Source organism: Erinaceus europaeus, chromosome 12, assembly GCF_950295315.1.
Source record: "Erinaceus europaeus chromosome 12, mEriEur2.1, whole genome shotgun sequence".
Lineage (NCBI taxonomy): Eukaryota > Metazoa > Chordata > Mammalia > Eulipotyphla > Erinaceidae > Erinaceus > Erinaceus europaeus.
The window spans coordinates 63602741-63624088 of NC_080173.1; the positions used below are offsets into that span (position 1 = coordinate 63602741).

General features: G+C 41.2%; 2 protein-coding genes across 10 annotated transcripts in view; both read right to left on the reverse strand.

The window, feature by feature from the left end:
- Positions 1 to 21348, reverse strand: part of CUEDC1 (CUE domain containing 1) — a 304599-nt gene that overhangs the window by 148975 nt on the left and 134276 nt on the right. The window lies entirely within an intron of this gene.
- Positions 7 to 19475, reverse strand: VEZF1 (vascular endothelial zinc finger 1). 9 transcript variants are annotated; one of them, XM_060203791.1, is made up of 8 exons: positions 19197 to 19475; positions 17152 to 17276; positions 16377 to 16597; positions 13501 to 14195; positions 12672 to 12735; positions 11407 to 11608; positions 8320 to 8454; positions 7 to 2324 (listed from the first exon to the last, which is right to left on the reverse strand). In XM_060203791.1, the coding sequence occupies exons 3-8, from the start codon at positions 16380 to 16382 to the stop codon at positions 1897 to 1899; spliced, it is 1530 nt and encodes a 509-aa protein (XP_060059774.1). In that variant the 5' UTR covers positions 16383 to 16597; positions 17152 to 17276; positions 19197 to 19475; the 3' UTR covers positions 7 to 1896. The 9 variants fall into 9 exon arrangements, with proteins under 9 accessions (XP_060059774.1, XP_060059773.1, XP_060059775.1 ...); XM_060203790.1 differs by lacking the exon at positions 19197 to 19475 and adding an exon at positions 18797 to 19058; XM_060203792.1 differs by lacking the exon at positions 19197 to 19475 and adding an exon at positions 18797 to 19058 and having other exon boundaries at positions 17118 to 17276.

The window sequence follows — 21348 nt, forward strand, 5'->3', positions numbered from 1 at the left end:
GACATTATAACAAACATATACATTAAAAGTGTAGGAATGTGTTTGCCTTCCTGCTAAACAGAAAGATCCTAAGCTTTTATATATATACAAAAGTTGTACAATTTAATGTCCTAAAGTACAAAAGATCATTTATAAAATTATTTTACACTAAGTACTATTTATTTTATTTTATTTTTTTACTATGTAGTTCAACCCCCTAGAACTGTTTTGTATAATGACACACAGACACCTGTCCCTGATGTAGGAAGTCTGCCTTGGATGCAAGGTATTTTGATGCTTAAACTGACACAGTGGGGTATAAACGGAAGTCATCCAGTTTGATAGTCCTGCAAACATTTTGCAAGATTAACACAACTCATTTCCATTTAACTGTAAGATTAAAAAATGAAAAAAATGCAACATAAGAAAAAAAATCACAGCCTCTTGGTTTTAGTAACATCTTTTTTAAAAACATAGTAGCATAATGCTTTAAAAAAATTAATGTGTGGCATGATGGTGTACAGTATGTTTCCAAAAAAAAGAGAGAGAACATAGAGTGTCTGTTTCCCTAGCTTTTGGTTTCTACTTTATGTACAGAGATAGAACATCCTGCTAAGAAATAAAAAGCACATGTCTTACTTAACGTGCACAATCACTGCTGGGTTTCTACAGGGAGTGCAAAAAGCTATCTCCCCGAAAACACCACAAAGCTGATACAAGTGTTTTCTCAAAAGAAAAAAAAAAAAAAAAAAAAAACAACCATGGTGTCCATTATTTACAAAGCTGAACAAATCTGCACAATACTTGATTAAGAAATGGAAGGAAAAATAAAAGGTACACTCTGCTTGTTCTGAAGGGGTATACTACCTAGTTAGTGGTTAGAATAAAAACTGTATACAATTTAATATAAGACAAACTCTAGTGAGCGACTAACACATCTGTCCCTGTTGCAATACCAACAGGCTTTGATTGGGAGAGAGGGGCATGTCACATCCCAGTGCCTCCAGCGTCTTCCAATTTAAAGCAATATATATATATTTTAACTGTTCCAGAGAATTCCTTGGCTCCTGAACAGGAGTCCCATTGGCCTCCTTCAATTAGGAGTCGGCCTCTCTGCACTTTTTTGACCTTCTTCATCAGTTGCGGTCTTTTCTTACCAAAACACAATTTATATATTTTGTTTTTTATTTATTTTTAAAATTTTTTTTTAAAAAAGTCAACTACAATGCTATATTCCATCAGGATTAGTATGCTGAGCAATATTTACATCTCCAAATATCAGGTCACAATCCCTATTATATGTTGAAGTTAGAATGATAAATTATCATATGCTTTGCATATCAGAGCTGGTATCACCTTTCCCATAGGGAATGCTGCCTGAAATTAACATATTCCCAAAGGTAAAATGCATATTCTCTGAAATGCATTTTATTATGACAATGCATGTATTTATTCATAAAAAAACACACACAGAGACAATTCTACACTAGCTCTTAATCTGTGGATTTAGAATTTTGAGTTGAAATCAGCCATCCACTTTGTATAGGGGAAATAGTTATGCTAGTGTTTAGAATAAAATGATTTACTGGGATTAGAAATCGTAATGCTGTCTCTTTTTTTTAATGGGTTTTGCTATTTTTTTAATGATTGACTGAAATTCTGGCATCTTGCCAACTACTATCCTGTTGAAGCAATGCTGTCAGCTAAAAGGAATTTCTGATTAAACTAAAGTGGTCCAGTGATAAGTTACATACACACCCTACTTTGAACGATCCCAGTCAAATTGGAGAAAATGCTACACTATTATTAGCTAATGTAATACAATCTCCCAATTTCATGGTTTACTTTTTGCTTTAATAAACTAAAAGTTGCTGGTAAATATTTGCTTTAACCCATGTTTTGATTTTATAATACTGTTTACCAAGGTGGTGATGTAGGCAAAGCTTGGGGTAAGAAAGGCATGCTCTCTACAGGCCTCATTGCTATATTAAGAGGGGCAGCTAATGTCATTGGTGTGGGCAGGTTCATCGGAGACGTGATTGTGACTGGATGTGCTATATTCACTGGGGCAGTGACAGGGGTAGGGAGGTTGACTGGGGTAGTGAGTGTTAAAGGAGAGGTCATAGACAGTGGACTGGTTATAGTTACAGGGTGCCCTATGTTCATTGGGCTAGTTATATTAACTGCACTTGAAACATTTACTGGACTTCTCATGCTCATTGCAGCTGCCACTGTGACTGGGTTTGACATAGTCCCAGATGACACAGAGGACGTTATATTGAATGGAGTAGTGAGAGTCACAGGTGTCGTTGCAGACGTGGAGGTTTGGCACAGGTTAGCAGCTTCTAAAATAAGAAGACAAAAGGACCTTTAGACTTTCGAGACAGTAAATAAAATTCACAAAGTTTCTGAATCAACTTCTTTTAATTAAAAGGACAAACATTTAATACATTAAATTAGTTTTATATCAAGTAGTCAAGAGTAAAGGTGGATTCTTCTGAGCACAAGACTGGGGGTATAAATCTCTTTTCAGATGCTAAATCACCCACAAGGCAACTTGTTTAACTGTTGCACTTTGGGTTTCAGGTTTAGATTTTACTTACCTACCTCACAGTGATGTTGGGAAGATCAGTTAATTTCTGCAAGGCACTCTGGGGGGGCAGAGATATCAAGCAGGACTAAGTATTCTCACTACCACTTGATGCAGTTCCTCTGAGTTCTAAAGACTTTCCTGAGGAGAGCCAACCACAGGCAGACCAAATGAAAAAAGCTTGTTTATAAAGAGTTGGGCTGACGGTTATAACATAATAAAAAATTTTAAAAAATCCTCTCATATGATCATCTTAAGTAGCAGATAGATAAGTATGTACTCAGATATGTATGCTTTCTCAGAGGTGAAGCCACAATTTGTTATGGTTTAAAAATATTTAAGTAGGGAATGGTAAACAAGCTATTTAATATCATCTATTTCAGTCCTAGAAATACTGTTCTAGGGAGTCGGGCTGTAGCGCAGCAGGTTAAGCGCAGGTGGCGCAGAGCACAAGGACCGGCATAAGGATCCCGGTTCGAACCCCGGCTCCCCACCTGCAGGGGAGTCACTTCACAGGCGGTGAAGCAGGTCTGCAGGTGTCTATCTTTCTCTCCTCCTCTCTGTCTTCCCCTCCTCTCTCCATTTCTCTCTGTCCTATCCAACAACGACAACAACAATAATAACTACAACAATAAAACAACAAGGGCAACAAAAGGGAATAAATAAATAAAATAAATATTAAAAAAAAATTATTAAAAAAAATACTGTTCTAGTTAAATAATCCTGTTGTTTCTTAACTGTGTTAAAAAGAAAACATATTCTTTAGTAGGTTTATATTCTTCCCACTTCTATTTCTTCTCTTTCTGATGCTGACATAACTACCTACTTTATGACTAGTATTATTTAACTTCACATATTACATGAACCACCAACAGCACCAAAAAGAATTAGGCAAGGTAACCCTATAGAGTTGGGGAGCCTGGTTGTTACCCAACAAAATCTGGGTACTTCTTTTATTTATTTATTTATTTATTTATTTATTCTTTTTGTTGCCCTTGTTGTTTTTTTTTTATTGTTGTAGTTATTATTGATGTCATTGTTGTTGGATAGGACAGAGAGAAATGGAGAGAAGAGGGGAAGACAGAGGGGGGGAGAGAAAGATAGACACCTGCAGACCTGCTTCACCGCCTGTGAAGTGACTCCCCTGCAGGTGGGGAGCCGGGGGCTCGAACCGGGATCCTTCCGCTGGTCCTTGTGCTTAGCGCCACCTGCGCTTAACCCGCTGCGCTACTGCCGGACTCCCCTGGGTACTTCTTAAAAGAAAACTTCCTGCACAAATATACCTCTCCCCACCCCACAGCAAAATTCAGCACCACCTAATGGTGTGTCAGAAAAGAGCAATAAGATAGCTGGGTGGGCTGACTGTACCGTATTTGTCAAAATAAAGAAATTCATTGAAGACTAAAGATTGAGGTCTGTCCACACATGGGTCAAATCACCTTCTTTTAAAAAAATTCTTATTGGATAGAAATTGAGTAGGGGGAGATAGGGAGAGAGAGATACCTGCAGTACTGCTTCACCACTCATGAAACTTCCCCCCTGCAGGTAGGGACCGGGGGCTTGAACTCAGCTCCTAGCACATTGTAACATATGTGCTCATCCAGGTGCACCACCACCTGGTCCCTACATGGATTCTTAAGTCAACAAAAAGCTCTTCAACTTTCTATCAGAGACTCCTGAATTTGCCTGATTATGCAACTTGGGAAATCTTACACACAAAAAAAAATGTCATTCAGGTTTGGGAACTTATATTACCTTATTTGGGCCCATTTTAAAGGGATACTGCTGGTTCAAGTTTAGGTTCTGAGGTCAGCAGACTTCCGTCCCCCAAAATGTGCCATTTACTAACACGAATACAGAAGTTTCCAGAGAGATCCATGCTACCATTAGTAATACAATAGCATTTTGTTTCCTGGAGGTCAGAAGATGAGCTAAACAATTGTATCTTATTGTGCAAGCAAACTGAAATACAATACTAAGCAGCAGAGTACAGACAGGAAAGAGCAGGAGGGAGAGAGCACCAACTCACTTTTAAGGTGAGTTCCTAGGGATAGTCTCATCCTGCTTTCACCAAAGGAGTTTCATTGTTCTATACACCAAACTTTCTTTTTAATCTTTAAATATACTTTTACAATAACTTGAATGCTTTTATTATTCCTCCTCTAAATAAATAAAATAAATCTTCACTTGCAAGATAAGAGTAAGCCACAGCCGAGAAAGGGTGAAAATCCTATCTAACATTTGTCTCCAATGCCAGCAGATATATGAAAAAAGATGTGAATTTTCTTTTTTCTTTTCCCCTTTTGTTGCCCTTGTTATTCCATCATTGTTGTGGTTAGTATTATTATTGTTGTTGTTGCTGTTGTTGGATAGGACAGAGAGAAACTGAGAGGAGGGGAAGACAGAGGGGGAGAGAAATATAGGAGACACCTGCAGATCTGCTTCACTGCCTGTGAAGCGAAGCCCCTGCAGGTGAGGAGCCAGGGGCTCCAACCAGGATCCTTACACTGGTCCTCGCGCTTGGCGCCATGTGCGCTTTACCCCGCTGCGCTACCACCTGACACCCTCTTTTTTAAAAAATAATTTATGTATTTATTCATGAGAAAGATAGGAGGAGAGAGAGAAGAACCAGACATCACTCTGGTACATGTGCTGCCAGGGACTGAACCCAGGACCTCATTCTTGAGAGCCCAATGCTTTATCCACTGCGCCACCTCCCGGATCACGGATGTGAACTTTCTATCTTTACCCGAGGCTACAAGATTTTAGAAGGAATCATGTAGCCACACTACTTGAAAGCAAAAGATGGAAGAAACTACACAGAAAAGGAACTACAGAAGAGGCTACATGCATAAGAAAACAAGCAGAAAAAGAGCAAGGCATGACCGGGATGGGGGAGGGAGGATGGATTTAGAAATCTGGTTTGTGGTGGTCCAAGAAGTGGCACAGTGGTAAAGCTTTGGGCTCTCAAGCATGAAGTCCTGAGTTTGATCCCCGGCAGCAAATGTGCCAGAGTGATGTCTGGTTCTTTCTCTCTCCTCCTATCTTTCTCATAAATAAATAAAATCTTTAAAAAAAAAAAAAAAAGAAGAAGAATAAAGCTGGTTTGTGGGCAACGGTACACGATAAAATGACCAGTAAGTTGAAAAGCTGTGCTGAAAACCCGCTCTTTTTTTTTTATTATTATTACTACAACTACTATCATTATTTTTAATGAGACATTAAAGCACTGCTCAGTTCTGGTTTTTAGTAGTGCTGGAGACCGAACCTGGAACCTCTGGGTCTCAGGTATTAAAGTATGATATATAGACAATATATGCACAAGAGAAAAGCAAATAATTAATAATAATGTAAAATAATTAAAAATAATTATAATAATGTAAAATAATTAAAAATAATGTAATTTTCAATTACATTAAAGTCTCTTTTTTCAATGTCTTTATAATTCTGAAAAAAAAAAAATCCTAGGGAATCAGGCGGTAGCGCAGCGGGTTAAATGCATGTGGCGCAAAGTGCAAGGACTGGCGTAAAGATCCCGGTCGAGCCCCCAACTCCCCCCTCCTGCAGGAAGTCACTTCACAAGCAGTGAAGCAGGTCTGCAAATGTCTATCTTTCTCTCCCTCTCTCTCCATTTCTCTCTGTCCTATCCAACAACAACAATAACTACTACAATAAAGCAACAAGGGCAACAAAAGAGAATAAATAAATAAATAAAAATTAAAAAATAAAGAACCTATTTTGAGGGCAGGGGTAGATAGCATAATGACTATGTAAAGAGACTCTGGTGCCTAAGACTCCAAAGTCCCAAGTTCAATTCCCCCATACCACAAGCCAGAACTGATCAATGCTCTGATGGGGGGGGGGGGGGGAGAGGGGGGTTGGGGTAGATAGCATAATGGTCTTGGAAAAGGATGGCAGAGGACCTAGTGAGGGTTGTATATATGTACTGTTATGTGGAAAACTGAGAAATGCTATGCATGTACAAACTATTGTATTTACTGTCAACTGTAAAACATTAATCCCTCAATAAATAAATATAAAAAAAGATAGCACAATGGTTATGCAAACAGATTCTCATGCCTGAAGCTTCAAAATCCTGGGTTTAATCCTCTGTACCACCATACACTAGAGATGAGCAGTGCTCTGGTAAAAAAAAAAAAAAAAAAAAGACAAAGAAAAAGAAAGAGAAAAAAAAGAAAAAAAGGGGGTGGTGGTGGTGCACCTGGTTGAGCACACATATTACAGTGCACAAGGACCCTGGTTCAAGCCCCTGGCCCCCACCTGCAGGGGGAAAGCTTTGCGAGTGGTAAAGCAGTGCTACAGGTGTCTCTCTATCTCTCTTCCTGTCTATCTCCCCTCCTCCTCTCAATTTCTGGCTGTCTCTATCCAATAAATAAATAAATAAAGATAATAAAATTTTAAAAATACTTTAAAAAAAGAAAAAAAAATGAACCTATCATGGAGGCCAGGTGGTGGCATACCTGTTAAGTGCACATATTACTACATGCAAGGATCTGGGTTTGAGCCCCCATTCCCCACATGCAGAGGGAAAGCTTCATGAGTGATGGAGCCAATATGCAGGTGTCTCTCTGTCCCTCTCCCTATCTTCCTTCTGTCTCAATCTGTCCTGTCAAATAAAAATAAAATGAAATAAAAAGGAAAAAATGGCCACCAGGAGCCATGATTCATAGTGCCAACACAGAGGTCTAGCAATAACCCTGGTGGGGAAAAAAAGAAGAAAAGAAAAAGGGCCAATAGCGCACCGAGTTAAGAGCACATAGTATGAAACGCAAGGAAGGACCCATGCAAGGATCCCAGTTTGAGCCCCCAGTTCCCCACTTGCAGAGGGTCGCTTCACAGCAGGTCTGCAGGTATCTTTCTTTCCCCCTTCTCTTTCAATTTCTCTCTGTCCTATTCAATAAAAAATGACCTCCAGGAGAGTGGATTCATAGTGCAGGCACTGAGCCCCTGTGATAAGCCTAGATGCAAAACAAAACAAAACAAAACAAACAAAAACAAAAAAAAAAAACACCACATCGGGAGTCGGGTGGTGGCACAGCGGGTTAAGCGCGGGCAGCGCAAAGCTTAAGGACCAGCATAAGGATCCCGGATCGAGCCCCTGGCTTCCCACCTGCAAGGGAGTGCAACAGGTCTGAAGGTGTCTTTCTCTCCCCCTCTCTCTATTTCTCTCTATCCTATCCAACAATGACGACATCAATAACTATAACAATAAAAAAACAACCTTGGCAATAAAGGGGAAAATAAATAATTATTTTAAAAAAAAACATCATCAGTGTTGACTGAGAGCCTACTGTAGCCTAAAACATAACACAGAAAAAACATGAAGTGCATAATGTAACAACTGTAAGGAAATAAACTTAGGAACATATAAAGTTAGTTCATCTGCTTCTAGAAGTGAGAGTACTACAGAAAGAATAAAAAAAAAGAAGCCCATAATACATGGAGATTGGCATAAAAACAAAATTGAGCATATACAATTTGGTTCTAAGTTTCAAGAGAAAGTAAACCAAAAGGAAGAATGTGACAGTACTGAGGATTTTTATTTCCTATTAAAAACATATATATCTGTAAGCTACAATTTTACCAGCTACTTGTAGGCATACAGTATTCCCATCTTCCCATAAAGGTATCATCTCTTAAGCTGTAGCTTCTTTGACCACTTGGCATGCTAAAAGAAAATACTCACTACTTCTCTAGCTATAGTTTGAGCACTTGAAGTCTCAGCTTACCTTTCTTTCTTGCTTTGACAGCTTCTTCCCATAGTCTCAAGGTCTCTACCTGTTTCCCCGGCCAGCTTGTTACGTGCTGCTGCTGCTGCTGCTGCTGTTGCTTCTGGCTGCTGGTTTCTTCACTCATGCATGCTACTCCAAAGGCAAACCAGAAACACTACATTTACCTTAGGAAAGTGTGTGGCCATCTTCTCCAAACCCAAAACTTAAAATACTCTAACTTCTCATGCTGGTAATGATCTCTATCATTTCACTTGGCAGTTTTTTTTATTACAGTTTACTGTTTTCACCACCCCCACCCCACCCCCCGTGTCTATATTGGTCAAATTAGATAAACTAATAAAAACAACCAGGAGACTTAAGGAAAATCAAGAAAAAAAAAAATGTTTTGCTATATCAAAAAGCAAGTATCTTGGAAGAGAACCTGGACCCAGACAATAATGGGGTGGACTAATTGACATTCATCTAAAATACTTGTGTACTTGGTTACCTGTCCACAATATTGTACAGTGAAGATAATTCTTACAAAGTTAAAAGCACCATGATGTTAGATAGTAAGACCCAATCTTACTAAATTTTAAAAATGAGTTGTATTGGGCGGAAGGTAGACAGTATAATGGTTATGCAAACAGACTCTCATGCCTGAGGCTCCAAAGTCCCAGGTTCAATCCCCCACACCACCATAAGCCAGAGCTGAACAGTGCTCTGGTTAAAAAAAAAAAAAGAGAGAGAGAGAGTTGTATTAAAACACACAAGGTTAAAAAAAAAATTTTTTTTAATAAAGATTCATTCATTTTATATAAAAGAGACAAAGACTAAACCACTGCTTGGTTATATGCAGTGTCAGGGGTCTCATGCATGCATAATATACTTTACCCACTGAGTCCTCCATGTAACACATACTAAACATTATTTTCTATTCACTTTTTAAAGATAGGAGGAAAGAGACACTCCTGCAACACTGCTTCACTATTAGTGAAGCTTTCCTCTTGCAGGTGGAGACCAGAGGCTTAAACCCCAGTTCTTGCACATGGTAACATGTATGCTCAGCCAGATGCACCACCACTTAGCCCCAACATTCACTTTTTTTTTAATTTATATTTTGCTACTAACTTATAATTTTTATTTACTTATCTATTTATTTAAATGAGAGAATGATACACAGAGAGAGGCCAGAGCATTGATCAGCTCTAACTTACGGTGGTGCTTGGGACTAAACCTGGAATGTCAGAATCTCAAGCATGAAAAGCCTTTTGCATAACCATTATACTATCTCCTTATCCCCTCCATTCACTTCTGACCATCTATATTTTGAAAGCTTTGTATTTCCCCTACATGAAGTGCATATATAATGGACTACAGAATTGGGTGAATATTTTCTTTTTCTTTTTATATTTATTTATTTTCCCTTTTGTTGCCCTTGTTGCTTTTATTGTTATAGTTATTACTGTTGTCACTGATGTCACTGTTGTTGGATAGGACAGAGAAATGGAGAGAGGAGTGGAAGACAGAAAGGGGGAGAGATAGACAGACACCTGCAGACCTGCTTCACCGCCTGTGAAGTGACTCCCCTGCAGATGGAAAGCCGGGGGCTCGTACTGGGATCCTTAGGCCGGTCCTTGTGCTTAGCGCCACATGCGCTTAACCCGCTGCGATACCGCCCGACTCCCAAATGTTTTCTTTTAGTGGCTAGGGAAATCTTAAAGAGAAAAAGTCTAGGTAAATACAACCATTGGATTTTATATACAAATCCCTGGAACATATTATAGTCAGTTCTGAATTTAAAGTAAACATTCAAATGGAATGATAAAGGCTGGGGAGTGGTACAGTGGGCAAACCACTGAACTCTCAAACATAAGATCCCCAATTCGATCCCAGACACTGCAAGAGTGATACTCTGGTTCTTTCTCTCTCCCTGTATTTCATTAATTATGTAAAAAAAAAAAAATTAAAAAGTAACCCACGATAGTGTTCAACTTGAAAGCATGAAGTCCTGAGTTCAATTCCTGGCATGACATATGCCAGAGTAATGCTCCAGTTCTCTCTCCTTCATAAGTGTTGTTTTTTTGTTTGTTTGTTTGTTTGTTTCAGTGGATAAAACATCCCATTACAGTTTTAAGTTTGGAAAGCAAACTTACTAACAAAGCTTTCACCTTTAAGGTTAATTAAGGTCATGTTGTTAATAGTTACGCATTAGGAGACACTAATACTTGAGAACTTTTTAACATTAAATAACAATTTGCTGTGTACAAACTATTGTATTTACTGTGGAATGTAAAACATTAATCCCCCAATAAAGAAATTATTAAAAAATAACCATTTGCTGGAGGGCTACTGGTACTTTGGTAAAGAAGGGTATATATATCTTTCCCTTCTTTTTCTTTCCTTAATAGAGCGGCAGAAAGAGAGTGAGAGAGACCACAGCACCAAACTTTCCTCCAGTGTGGTAGGGGCCAGGCTCGAACCTGGGCTGAGTACACAGCAAAGGAGCACACTATCCAAGTGAGCTATTTTTACCTCTAAAACATACAATCTTGTAAACCAACATTACCTCTAAGTAAATTTAAAAGCAGGAAAAAATAAATAAAAAACAATTAACGTATCTCAGTGTAGCTTTTCTTTTATTCTAACATTAGAGCTCTGTAGTCAAGCCCCACAAAAGGAGGGACACAGTGAAAAATGTGAGAAAATTCTGCTCTTCTTACACAGGAGTTACTAGCAGGTATGTACAGAATTTGAAGCAAAATCATTTGAAAGCTTTATCAGCCATATTTGCATATGTACATGTGAAGTGTGTTTTCAATATTAATAATATATGCTTTCCACACATTTTAGTAATAAGAACAGTATAATCTTAGAAGCAGAGAAAAATGCCTTTCTTTTTTTTTTTTTTACCGGAGCACTGCTCAGCTCTGGCTTATGGCGGTGTGGGGGACTGAACCTGGGACTTGAGAGCCTCAGGCATGAAAGTCTCTTTGTATAACCCTTATGCTATACCCCCACCCAAAAAATGCCTTTCAATATATTACCAAAAAACGTCAAAGTTTCATCAACCTGAAATGCAAAATAATTTGAAATGTCACCTACTTTTACTAATGCCTTGTTTACATGTATTACAGTTGATGCTTTGGCTCTGCCCATGTGTCTTTAAGTGGCTGGTGATGTATGCTGCACTCAGGAGCTTCCCACAGATGTTACATGATACCTTGCCTTCGTGGCGCACCATGTGGGTCCGTAGTCTGTCTTTGGTGGCAAAGGCAGCAGTGCACGTCTGCATGAGGGAGGAAAACTTTTTTTAAATATAGACTATCCTGTTCTACTCATCTTAAAGTACGTTATATTCTAGGTATTACCCTACTCGTGTCATTAAGTCAACTGAGTTAGGTGTGATGTTTAACTGGATGCGTTTGTTACCTAAAATCGAAGCCATTTAAAAAAAAAGAAAAAAAAGAAAACACCCTGGTATACTTTCAGACCCTTACATTTGGGTGAGGAATTATCAACACGACGTAATGAAAACTCCCTTAGAAGCAGTGAAATCTGGATTTAAATCCAGCTCCTCATTTCACAGTGCAACATTAAGCAGATTAGTTAATCTGTATGAAATTTACTTTTTCATCGGTAAAATGAAGCCAGTAATACCTACCTCACAAAATTACTGCTGGGTTAAGAAAGAGCCTGGCCCAAGGCCTTGCATATGACAGGCATTTACTTATTGACACTAGCTTCCTTTTCTCCAACAGGATTTTTCTTAGAGTTCAAATCATTTGATAATATGAGTCATTAACAAATCAAACTGAAAGGAGCACAACAAGACTTCCAACAACAAACTAGAATTACTGATACCTAAAACAGTAATTTGTCTTAAGAAGATTCTTAATCTCTTTATTATCACAGATTATGACAAAATAAATATGAATAAATTACCAAACAACTAGTAAATGCTCTAACTTGGTAATAGTAAAAACAAATGTCATAAATGATAACATTTGAAAGGAAATTTTTATTTTCTTCTATAACCATTAAAGTACCTCAACCAGAAATTAATATAAACTACTTCATGACCTTTGCAAGATTACAACCTTTTCCTTATAACAACAAATGCTGTTGTGCAAAAATAGTGAATGTAGCTTAACAAAAATAACACATTTATACTTTCAAATAATCTTGCCTCACAGAAAGAGAAGCTGTCATTTATATTTTATAATACTGGAACTCACATAGACCACATTCATTCAAGTCAGTGATTTTTAAGACTATTCAAGATTCAAGAACAGTGAGGATATGACTGGCTCAGACCTGGATAATGTGCATTAAATGCTACACTAAGGATAAGTCATTTTAACTCTTACTTGGCATTTGAAGGGTCTTTCTGTTGAATGGACATGTTTTACGTGACAGCTTAAGTGGTCAGGCCTGTGAAAGAGAGAGTTTCAACAGAAAATGTAATGGAAAACACATAGAGAAATCCTATGGACTGTGATGTTTTACATGCTTGGTAGATTTGAGTGGGGGAGCATTTTAAAGAAAGCTAGCAGAATTACCAAACCCTCCCCCACCCCCAGTACAAGTCTCCTTACCTCTCTTACCACATACAAAAGTCTTAGTCCTTTACCTGTTAATTTTCTCTCCTACTCAACAAGATCTCTTGATTCTTTACAATTACAAAATACCTAGAATTTTAGTTCTATTCTATACTTGGCCAGAAATACTTACTACTCTATTAAGTTTAAAAGCCTTTAGAAATGAAAATTAATTAAATATTAATAATCACAGAAAAATGAGAAGACATTCCCTTTGAAGTTTTAGTAAAAGTATCCAAGGTTATCCCAACATCTAGGAGATGCTTCTCTGATTTGAATAAACAGTGGATCTCATGCCTAATCACCTAACTGAACTGGAAGCTGACAATTTTGTAGAGATAAGTAACACTGTGCCAAATGAAGCCCTGAGTATGCCAAGCCACTTCTTAAACAAGTTAATCACCATGTCACCACTTGAGAACTATACAAAACTGGAATTAAGACTTGAATGTGCATTACTTTATCTAGCACCAACCTCCTCTAATAACACAGGCCTGCCCACATCTATTCTCACATAAGCCTTCTAGATCACACAGAGACAAAACTGAAGTGCACTGAGACCTTGGGGGGGGGGGGGGGAAGAAGCAAAATGTAATACCTCGAAAAGCCTTTCCCACAAACACTGCAAGTATAGGGTTTGGTGATGCCTCCTTCATGAGACCTCACATGGTAAGTCATCCGGTCCTTTCTCTTGAAGCGCTGATTACAAATATGACACTCGAAAGGTTTTTCATCTGAATGGGACAGCTTGTGCCGATTGAGGTGGTACACATCTCGGAAGGCCTTCCCACACATCTCACAAGCATGGTTCTTCTTAACAGGCTTACTGGGTTTCTTGACAGACTGGGTCACTGACATAGCTGTGGTGCTGGCACTGCTGCTAGGGTTGGTGCCCGAGGAAGATGTAGTGACTGTTGACAAGATGCCTGCAATGGTTGAGACCAACGAAGTTCGGCTGCTGTCCCCAGCGATGGTGGAGATAAGGGGAACCACTGTGGTGGGGGTTTTCTTTGACCGGGACACCAATTTGATCCCTGTGTGGCAGGACTCATGGCGCCTCAGGTGATAGCTGTCCCTGAAAGCTTTACTGCAGTAAGTGCACACAAATGAAGTTTTGGGTTTTTCTTTTTTAATCCCAATGGCATCCTTTAATGTTTCTGGTGCAGCCTGAGGTTTCTGAGTTATTGGTATTGGAAGCAAAGGTTTCTGATCAGGGGGCTCCACAGCAGAGCTCAGGAGGGGCAGCAAGCTGTTCTGTGCTGCCTGCTGTTGGTGATGGGAGGCTTCATGGGCCTAAAACCAAACATTCACACTTCAGAAACTCAGCCTCTCACAATGACCTTTACAATTCAGCATGCTCCAGACAACAGAGACCAGAAGAAACTATTGAAAAACCTGTAAACTACTCTCTACAGCAAAGATCCCCCAACTACTAGCTCCTTTCCCAACATAAAACATTTAAAATCACTATAGAGACAGGAGACTTTTGCGACTAAGCTGCTGACAATGACCCTGCTTTCTAACAGCTGACTACACTATTGATATACACCACCCTGGTTCGTAAGACATCCCAGCTGATGAAATCGGTCTGCATTAGTCTGTTAGTGTTGAAGCTAAGTTTAAATCATTTGTCAAAAAAATTACACTCCAGACTTAAGTATTTAACAGTATTTTATGCAATAAAGCACAAACCACACACTCACATACATGTACATATGCTTGTCTTTTACTAGTAAAAGGCACTATGTCTCTATCAGAAAACTCTTCATGATTAAGGAGGGAGGCTGTTGCTATATGATAAAAGAAATCTAGTTCTCTGAATACAAATGCTAATTGTTACGTTTACTTTTCAGTCTTTTACTTAGCTAAAAGCTTTGGCTGAAAAGAAAGCTGCTACAGGGGCTGGGTGGTGGCACACCTACTTGAGTATACATGTTACAATGTGCAAAGACCTGGGTTCCAGCCCCTCCCCCCGTCCCTACCTGCAGGGGGAAAGCTTTGAATGTGGTGAAGCAGAGCTGCAGGTGTCTCTCTGTCTCTCTCCCTATCTTCTCCTTCCCTCTCAATTTCTGGCTGTCTCTATCCAATAAAGAAGTATAGATAATAAAAAAATAAAAAAGAAAGCTGCTATTAATCAGTCTGGAAGGCACCAGTGAAGGTAGCCCATAGCAAAACACCTGCCAGCTGTTTCTGTTCATTTAACCTTACACTAGATGTTTGAAGCCTGTAGCAACACTAGTTGTTCGAACTCTAAAAACTTGTGTTGGTCTGGGAGATGGCGCAGTGGATAAAGCACTGGACTCTCAAGCATGAGATCCCGAGTTCAATCCCCAGCAGCACACATGCCAGAGTGATGTCTGATTTGTTCTCTTTTTCTCTCTGCCTATCATTCTTCATGAATAAATAAAACTAAAATAACAAACAAAAAACCTCTAAAAAGACTAATTGTGAGTAATTAAAATTCCTTTCATGTTCATATTCCAGCAATTGTAGGTTCCAATGAAATATTGGGTATTTGCTATTATAATGTGTTTTTCTACTCCCAAATGGGGGTGGGGTACTATGGGAATTTTCTTTAGCTGCAAAAATTCATTGTGGATCAGATTCTTGATATTTAATGGGTAGTTACTTTCTTGGTTTTGATTCTTTTCAAAATTTTCCATACCAATAAACATTTCAGAAATGATGGGGGGAAAAAAAATTCCTAAAATAGTTCTTCCTAATACGTTATATTCTGGAAACTTTAGCAGTGAGTTCAAGCTTCCCTGTGTTTTATAATCCTACAACGATATATACACTCTAAGGAAAGCATACAATGCCCACCCTCTCATCTTAAGACACTCCAGACAGATGTATACTTATTTACCCTTCTGACTCTATAATCACAAACCCTACAGTTAATGTGGGGGGAGGGGGTGGAGAGACCAAAAAACAGGCACACGCACATAGAGCACCTCCTGTAATGGCTAGGAACATGTACCACACATCAATTGTTCCATGTTTACTTGACAGCAACAGCTCAGTCTGGAACCAGACTCCCCCAAATAATTAACAGGTGAGGTGTCCAGAGTCAGCAATTTCAATTTAATAGTGGAAGTACTACAACAATTGTGTGCTCATTTATCTTTTTGGACTCAGTGCTCATGTTGAATTATAGACCACTTTTTTTTTTTTATTATCAATTTATGGAGCCTTGAATTGTTAGCATCTACTCAGATGACTTTAGTAGAAACTTAAAACAATTTTGACTCTAATCCTATTCCTTTGCCAACAAATCTATAGGATACCCCAAGTTTCCATACAGTATACAAACAGTTAATAGCTGAAGATAGCTCAAGATAGATAATTTCAAAGGGTAACATGTCAGATAATAGGGAATGCAAATCTTCTGGACAAAGTTCAGACTTATAACATTTAGAGGCATTTTTCAATTCTAAACAACCATTAGTTTGATGGAGTACTAAAAGCACTTACTGCCATTTTACCAATTCAGATGTCTGTGGCAATATAAAGTATTTTTACAGCACTGCTGAAGCTCACTCTCACAGGAGGGTCACACCAGGTCCCTGCTTCTTGGGTGAAATGCTGCAGAATGCCTCGACCACTACGGGAATCACTCTCTAATGATTCCTAGGATCCCCATACTTCTACATGAAGCCTTCTAAGAAGGGAACTGGTTTTCCCCAACTTGTTCTCTGGGGGAGAGACAGAATAAAATAACCACCATAACTTGCCTTCAGTTAGTGATTAAAAAAAAAAAAAAAAAAAAACAACTTCTGGGTAAACTTTAATCAACACAAAGTTTTAATTTTATCTCCCATCTCTTTCAACTACAAGACTCCCCACCCCCACCCATCCAAAGTTTTCCTTTTTCTGGGGCCAGCAAAAAAACAAAACAGAAATGTTATTTCATCACCCAGGGTGGTAGGATACAGCACTATGAAATCTACAGTGCCAGAGGGTAAAAGATTTTGTACTAAAACAAATTAGCATTAGTGACTCATATCTTGAATGTCCTGTTAGGAGGATCATCCATCAAACACTTTAACAGCTATGGCTTTCACTTTCCACCAGGTTATCTGGAAGTAAGCAAGTAGTAAGTTGTTTTGATATATAAATTCAACAGGCTGCTGCAGGAAACAAACTAGAGAGTGTAACTCTCCATTCCCCCAGTGAAATTTCTTAAAATCGGAACTGATTTAAGTCTATTCATACCTTTCCACAGAAAAGATTGAAATATTCTCATTACCCATTCAACTGTCCTTGGCTCTAAATTACAAGTTTTCCAACAATTTTCACAGCACACATTGCCAAGCCCAGGGTCAAATATTAGCTTTCACACTTCTCCATCAGGTGGAAAAAATATCTTAATAGCTGAAAAAAATTAAATAATATAAAATCTAATTAAAAAGTCGGTCAATAAATGCTTGGCATTCGCTTTATCCAGGGAAAGAATGAAAGTATTCCAAAATATTTTTAACTAGCTTTTCAAAAACTACTTGTGAGTTTCCCCTCTACATAAAGAATTCCTCTCCCCCAAATCTCCATTAAGTTTATAAACAGCAGATTGAATATGGAAAATCTAAATCATTTGTCATGTGAAAATCACTTCAGTGGTCCACTTTCATATATTTTATAACGACCACTTGAAAAGTTTTTCTAGAAAAGGCATTTGCCACCTTTACCGCAACATGGATGGCATTTATCATTTCTTTTCTAATGATTTTCAATTGGCTTATCACGTTATCACCAAGCTCATCAAACTAAGATAAAAACAACACCACATATATCATGATGAAAAGAGAGGAAGAAAATTAATGAGTTCCACAATTTTAAGTATTTTCAATTACAAGAAGCCCATAATATATTTCAACTACTTAAAAAATTATATTAATCACATTTGAAAGGATATAGTCTTAAACAATAAACCGGTTCTACACAATAGGGAGTGTTCGAACGATTCAATTCCCTGTATTAACTCCACTGGGATGGATCCAGTGATTGAGAGGATTTTTTTTTTTTTTTTTTTTGAAATTTCTGCATCCGCTTCTGGTTAGTTCCTAAAGGTTTCAAGCACCCAAGCTGTGAGTTTGGTGTTTTTAAGAAGTTAATTAAAAGGAGAATATAATAACTCAGAAGCTGGAAGAACACACTTAAAAGTGGTGAGGTGCCTAACCTCCTCCGGTTTCGAAGTTTCCCTGTGAGCTCATCACTACAGCTCACTAAGTGCTTCGTTTGCAAATAGAAACGAAGCAAGGAAAGAGAGAAGAAGAAGAAGAAAAAAAAAAAATCCGGCCTAGGATCTCTAAACAGCGCCCCCTCCCCACCCCCAGCGGGTGGGTAAGAGGGTTGCCAGCGTCTTCGGCTAAAGATACTTTCAAGTTTCTTGCAAAAAAAAAAAAAAAAAAAAGTGAGGACCAACACCCCAAAGGAATGACTCATCTGGGGGCTCTGCAAGCAGACTCTGTTTGCTCTCTCCACTTTCCATCTCCCCCACCAAGGCTGGAGGAAACCACCGAGGTGGGAGAACAGAGCTGCGGGAGGAGGACGCGGCTCCCCCTGCCCGGCCGGGGATTCCCCGGGCTCCATGGGCCGGCGGGAGAGCTGGACAGAGGGAGAGGTGTCAGCTGCCAAGGCTCAATAAAAGCTGCAGAAAGCGGAAAAAATTAAACCCAGGGAAAAAGTTTGGGTTGGGGGGCGCACACCCACAACAGCCCCCAAAGGAAAGGGGAGTGGCGGGCAAGCCAGGGACAGCCGCTATTCCCGGGGATGGGGAGGATGTCACAAAGTCAACACACACAAGACGGAGGTGGAGAGAGAAAAGAGCGCGAGTGAAAGATGGGTGGTGCGTGTGTGTGGAGAGACTCCGAGCGGGACTTGGGGACCCCCCTCACCCCACGGTGCGGGCCCGGGCCCGGTGCGCCGTGCCGTGCCGAGCGGCCCGCGCTATCCAGCGGCCCGGCGCCCTCCTTTCTCTGGGCCGCGGGTGGTGACAGCGACCGGCCTCCTCCCTTCCCCTGCAGGGCGGGAGCGCAGGGTGTTTGCGCGTGTGTGCAGGGGGGGCCCGAGGTTCACCCCGAGGCCTGCTCTCTCCCCCGCACCCCGTGAGGCCGCCTCCTTTCACCTCGGCAGCCCCGCTCCGCCGGGGCGGGCGGGCGGAAAAACAAAGGGGGATTAAGGCCGGGCCGGAGAGCGGAGCCGGGAGGGAGGGGAGGAGCGCCCGCCCGCCCGCCCGCCAGCCCGGGGCCCGGCCCCCCTGTCCCCCCCGTGCCCCCCCGGGGGGGCCCCCAGTACCTGGAACAGGAACGCGGTCCAGTTGGCCTCCATAGCGGTGGCGGCCGACCCCCCTCCTCCCCACTCCCCCCGCTCGGGGAGCCTCCTCAGCCGGAGGAGGCGACAACAAAGCGGCGGCGGCGGCGGCGGCGGCAGCGGCAGCGGCGGCTCCTCAACATGGCAGCGCCGAGCGCGGCCACTTCCGGTAACCTCCGGGACGCACCACCGCGGCGGCGAGCGCGGGCGGGGGGGGAGCCCCTACCCGGCCGCCGCCGCCCCCAGTCGTCCGGACCCCTTCTGGGCGTCCCCACTGCCGGCTCGCCGCCTCGGAGCCCAGCCAGTGCCTGCGGGCTGTGGGGTCAGGGCGCCCGCGGGGGGGCTGGGGTGGGGCCGGGGGCGGGGATGGGGCGCGGCGTCCCCCCCCGCGGGGGTGTGTGGTGCTGCGGTCCGCGGCTCAGGCAGCTGGAGCAGGGGGAGCTCAGGAGAGAAGATGGAGGACGCCAGGGTCTGGCACTGGCTCGCTGGGCACTGCTGGGCCGCCTCGGGAGACTCAGACACCGCGCCCAGAAGCCACGTCCCTGTCGGGCCCTCACCCGAAGGCACAGGCCACTGCGGTCACCTGGCTCGTCGGTCCTTTATGCGCTGCACAGTCCCCACCTCGAAACTGGGGGAAACCCTATGCGACTTCGAGTATTTCTGCCCTCTGCTCTTGCAGCGTCGACTAGCCAAACCCTCCGCTCTCCCGCTGCCGTTCGCATCTGAGTGGCCTTACAGCTTGAGCAGGGAATCCCACTGGGGTACAGCTTTTAGATCCTCCCAGTGCGGAGGGAAACACTTCCCACGCAGAGAGATGTCATTACTGGGTTATTCTTGGGTGAAGGGCTGAGCTTGCTTCCCCCATCATCTTAACAGAGGATGTGAAATTCTACCTACCCTCTCCCGCCAAATATGTAAATAAAAACAAGTATTGGCAAATCATTTTAGTCCTTTAGTAAATGTGTTTCCACACCCCCCAAAACAAAATTCAAACTTGTGGTTGGATAGTGTAATCTGTCACAGAGGTGACACCACCCTCCACACACACACACACACACACACACACACACACACACACACACACACACACACACTTCCTCTGTCGTTCCAAGTCTTCTGTGTAGGAGTCACTGGAACTTTGTATAATGATGTCTTGAACGTTTCTATCCTTTTCTCACAGAGGTAGCTACTGAGAATATCAGAGACGAGCTATTCTTTAAACATGTGTTTCCAGTTCAAGAACTCTCTGGTCCAAGAAGTCTCCTGTGGCAGAAGGTGTGGGGGCAGACTGTGTCAGTCATATTTTTGTAATTTTGGTTTATGAATAAAAATCCAGGGGCGGCGTGTAAATAGCCTAATGGTTATGCAAACAGACTCTTATGCCTGAGGCTCTGAAGTCCCAGGTTCAAACTCCCCCCCAACTCACACACATACACACACACACACACACACACACACACACACACACACACACACAATCATAAACCAAAGCTAAGCAGTGCTCTGGTAAAAAATAAATCGGGAGTCGGGCGTAGCGCAGCGGGTTAAGCGCAAGTGACGCAAAGCACAACGACCAGCATAAGGATCTCAGTTCGAGCCCCCGGCTCCCCACCTGCAGGGGAGTCGCTTCACAAGCGGTGAAGCAGGTCTGCAGGTGTCTATCTTACTCTCCCTCTCTCTGTCTTCTCCTCCTCTCCCCATTTCTCTCTGTCCTATCCAACAATGAAGACATCAATAACAACAATAAAAACAACAAAAGGAAACAAAATAAATAAATAAATCTTCAGATGAATACATTATTTCAAAACTTCAGCATCTTTCATAACTAATTGTCTCATCTCACATCTTTCATTAATCCCTCTTTCAGATACTTTCTAATCAAGGTTGTCATTTCTAACTTCCTACATACAAATACACATATAATAAAACCAATATGCTTGCAGAATTATATTGGTAAGAGAAGCTGAAGAGAAAGAGCAATTTAATAGTCTATGTTTCCTTTACATCCACTACACAGGTATACACTCTCCCAGTCTTTCCTTTCCTCAGTTACAGGAATGAAGGGGCCGGGAAACACTGGCAGATGCTCTACTGGATACTACCTGGGAGACTTAGGAGAAGTTTTGCAGTCTGGATC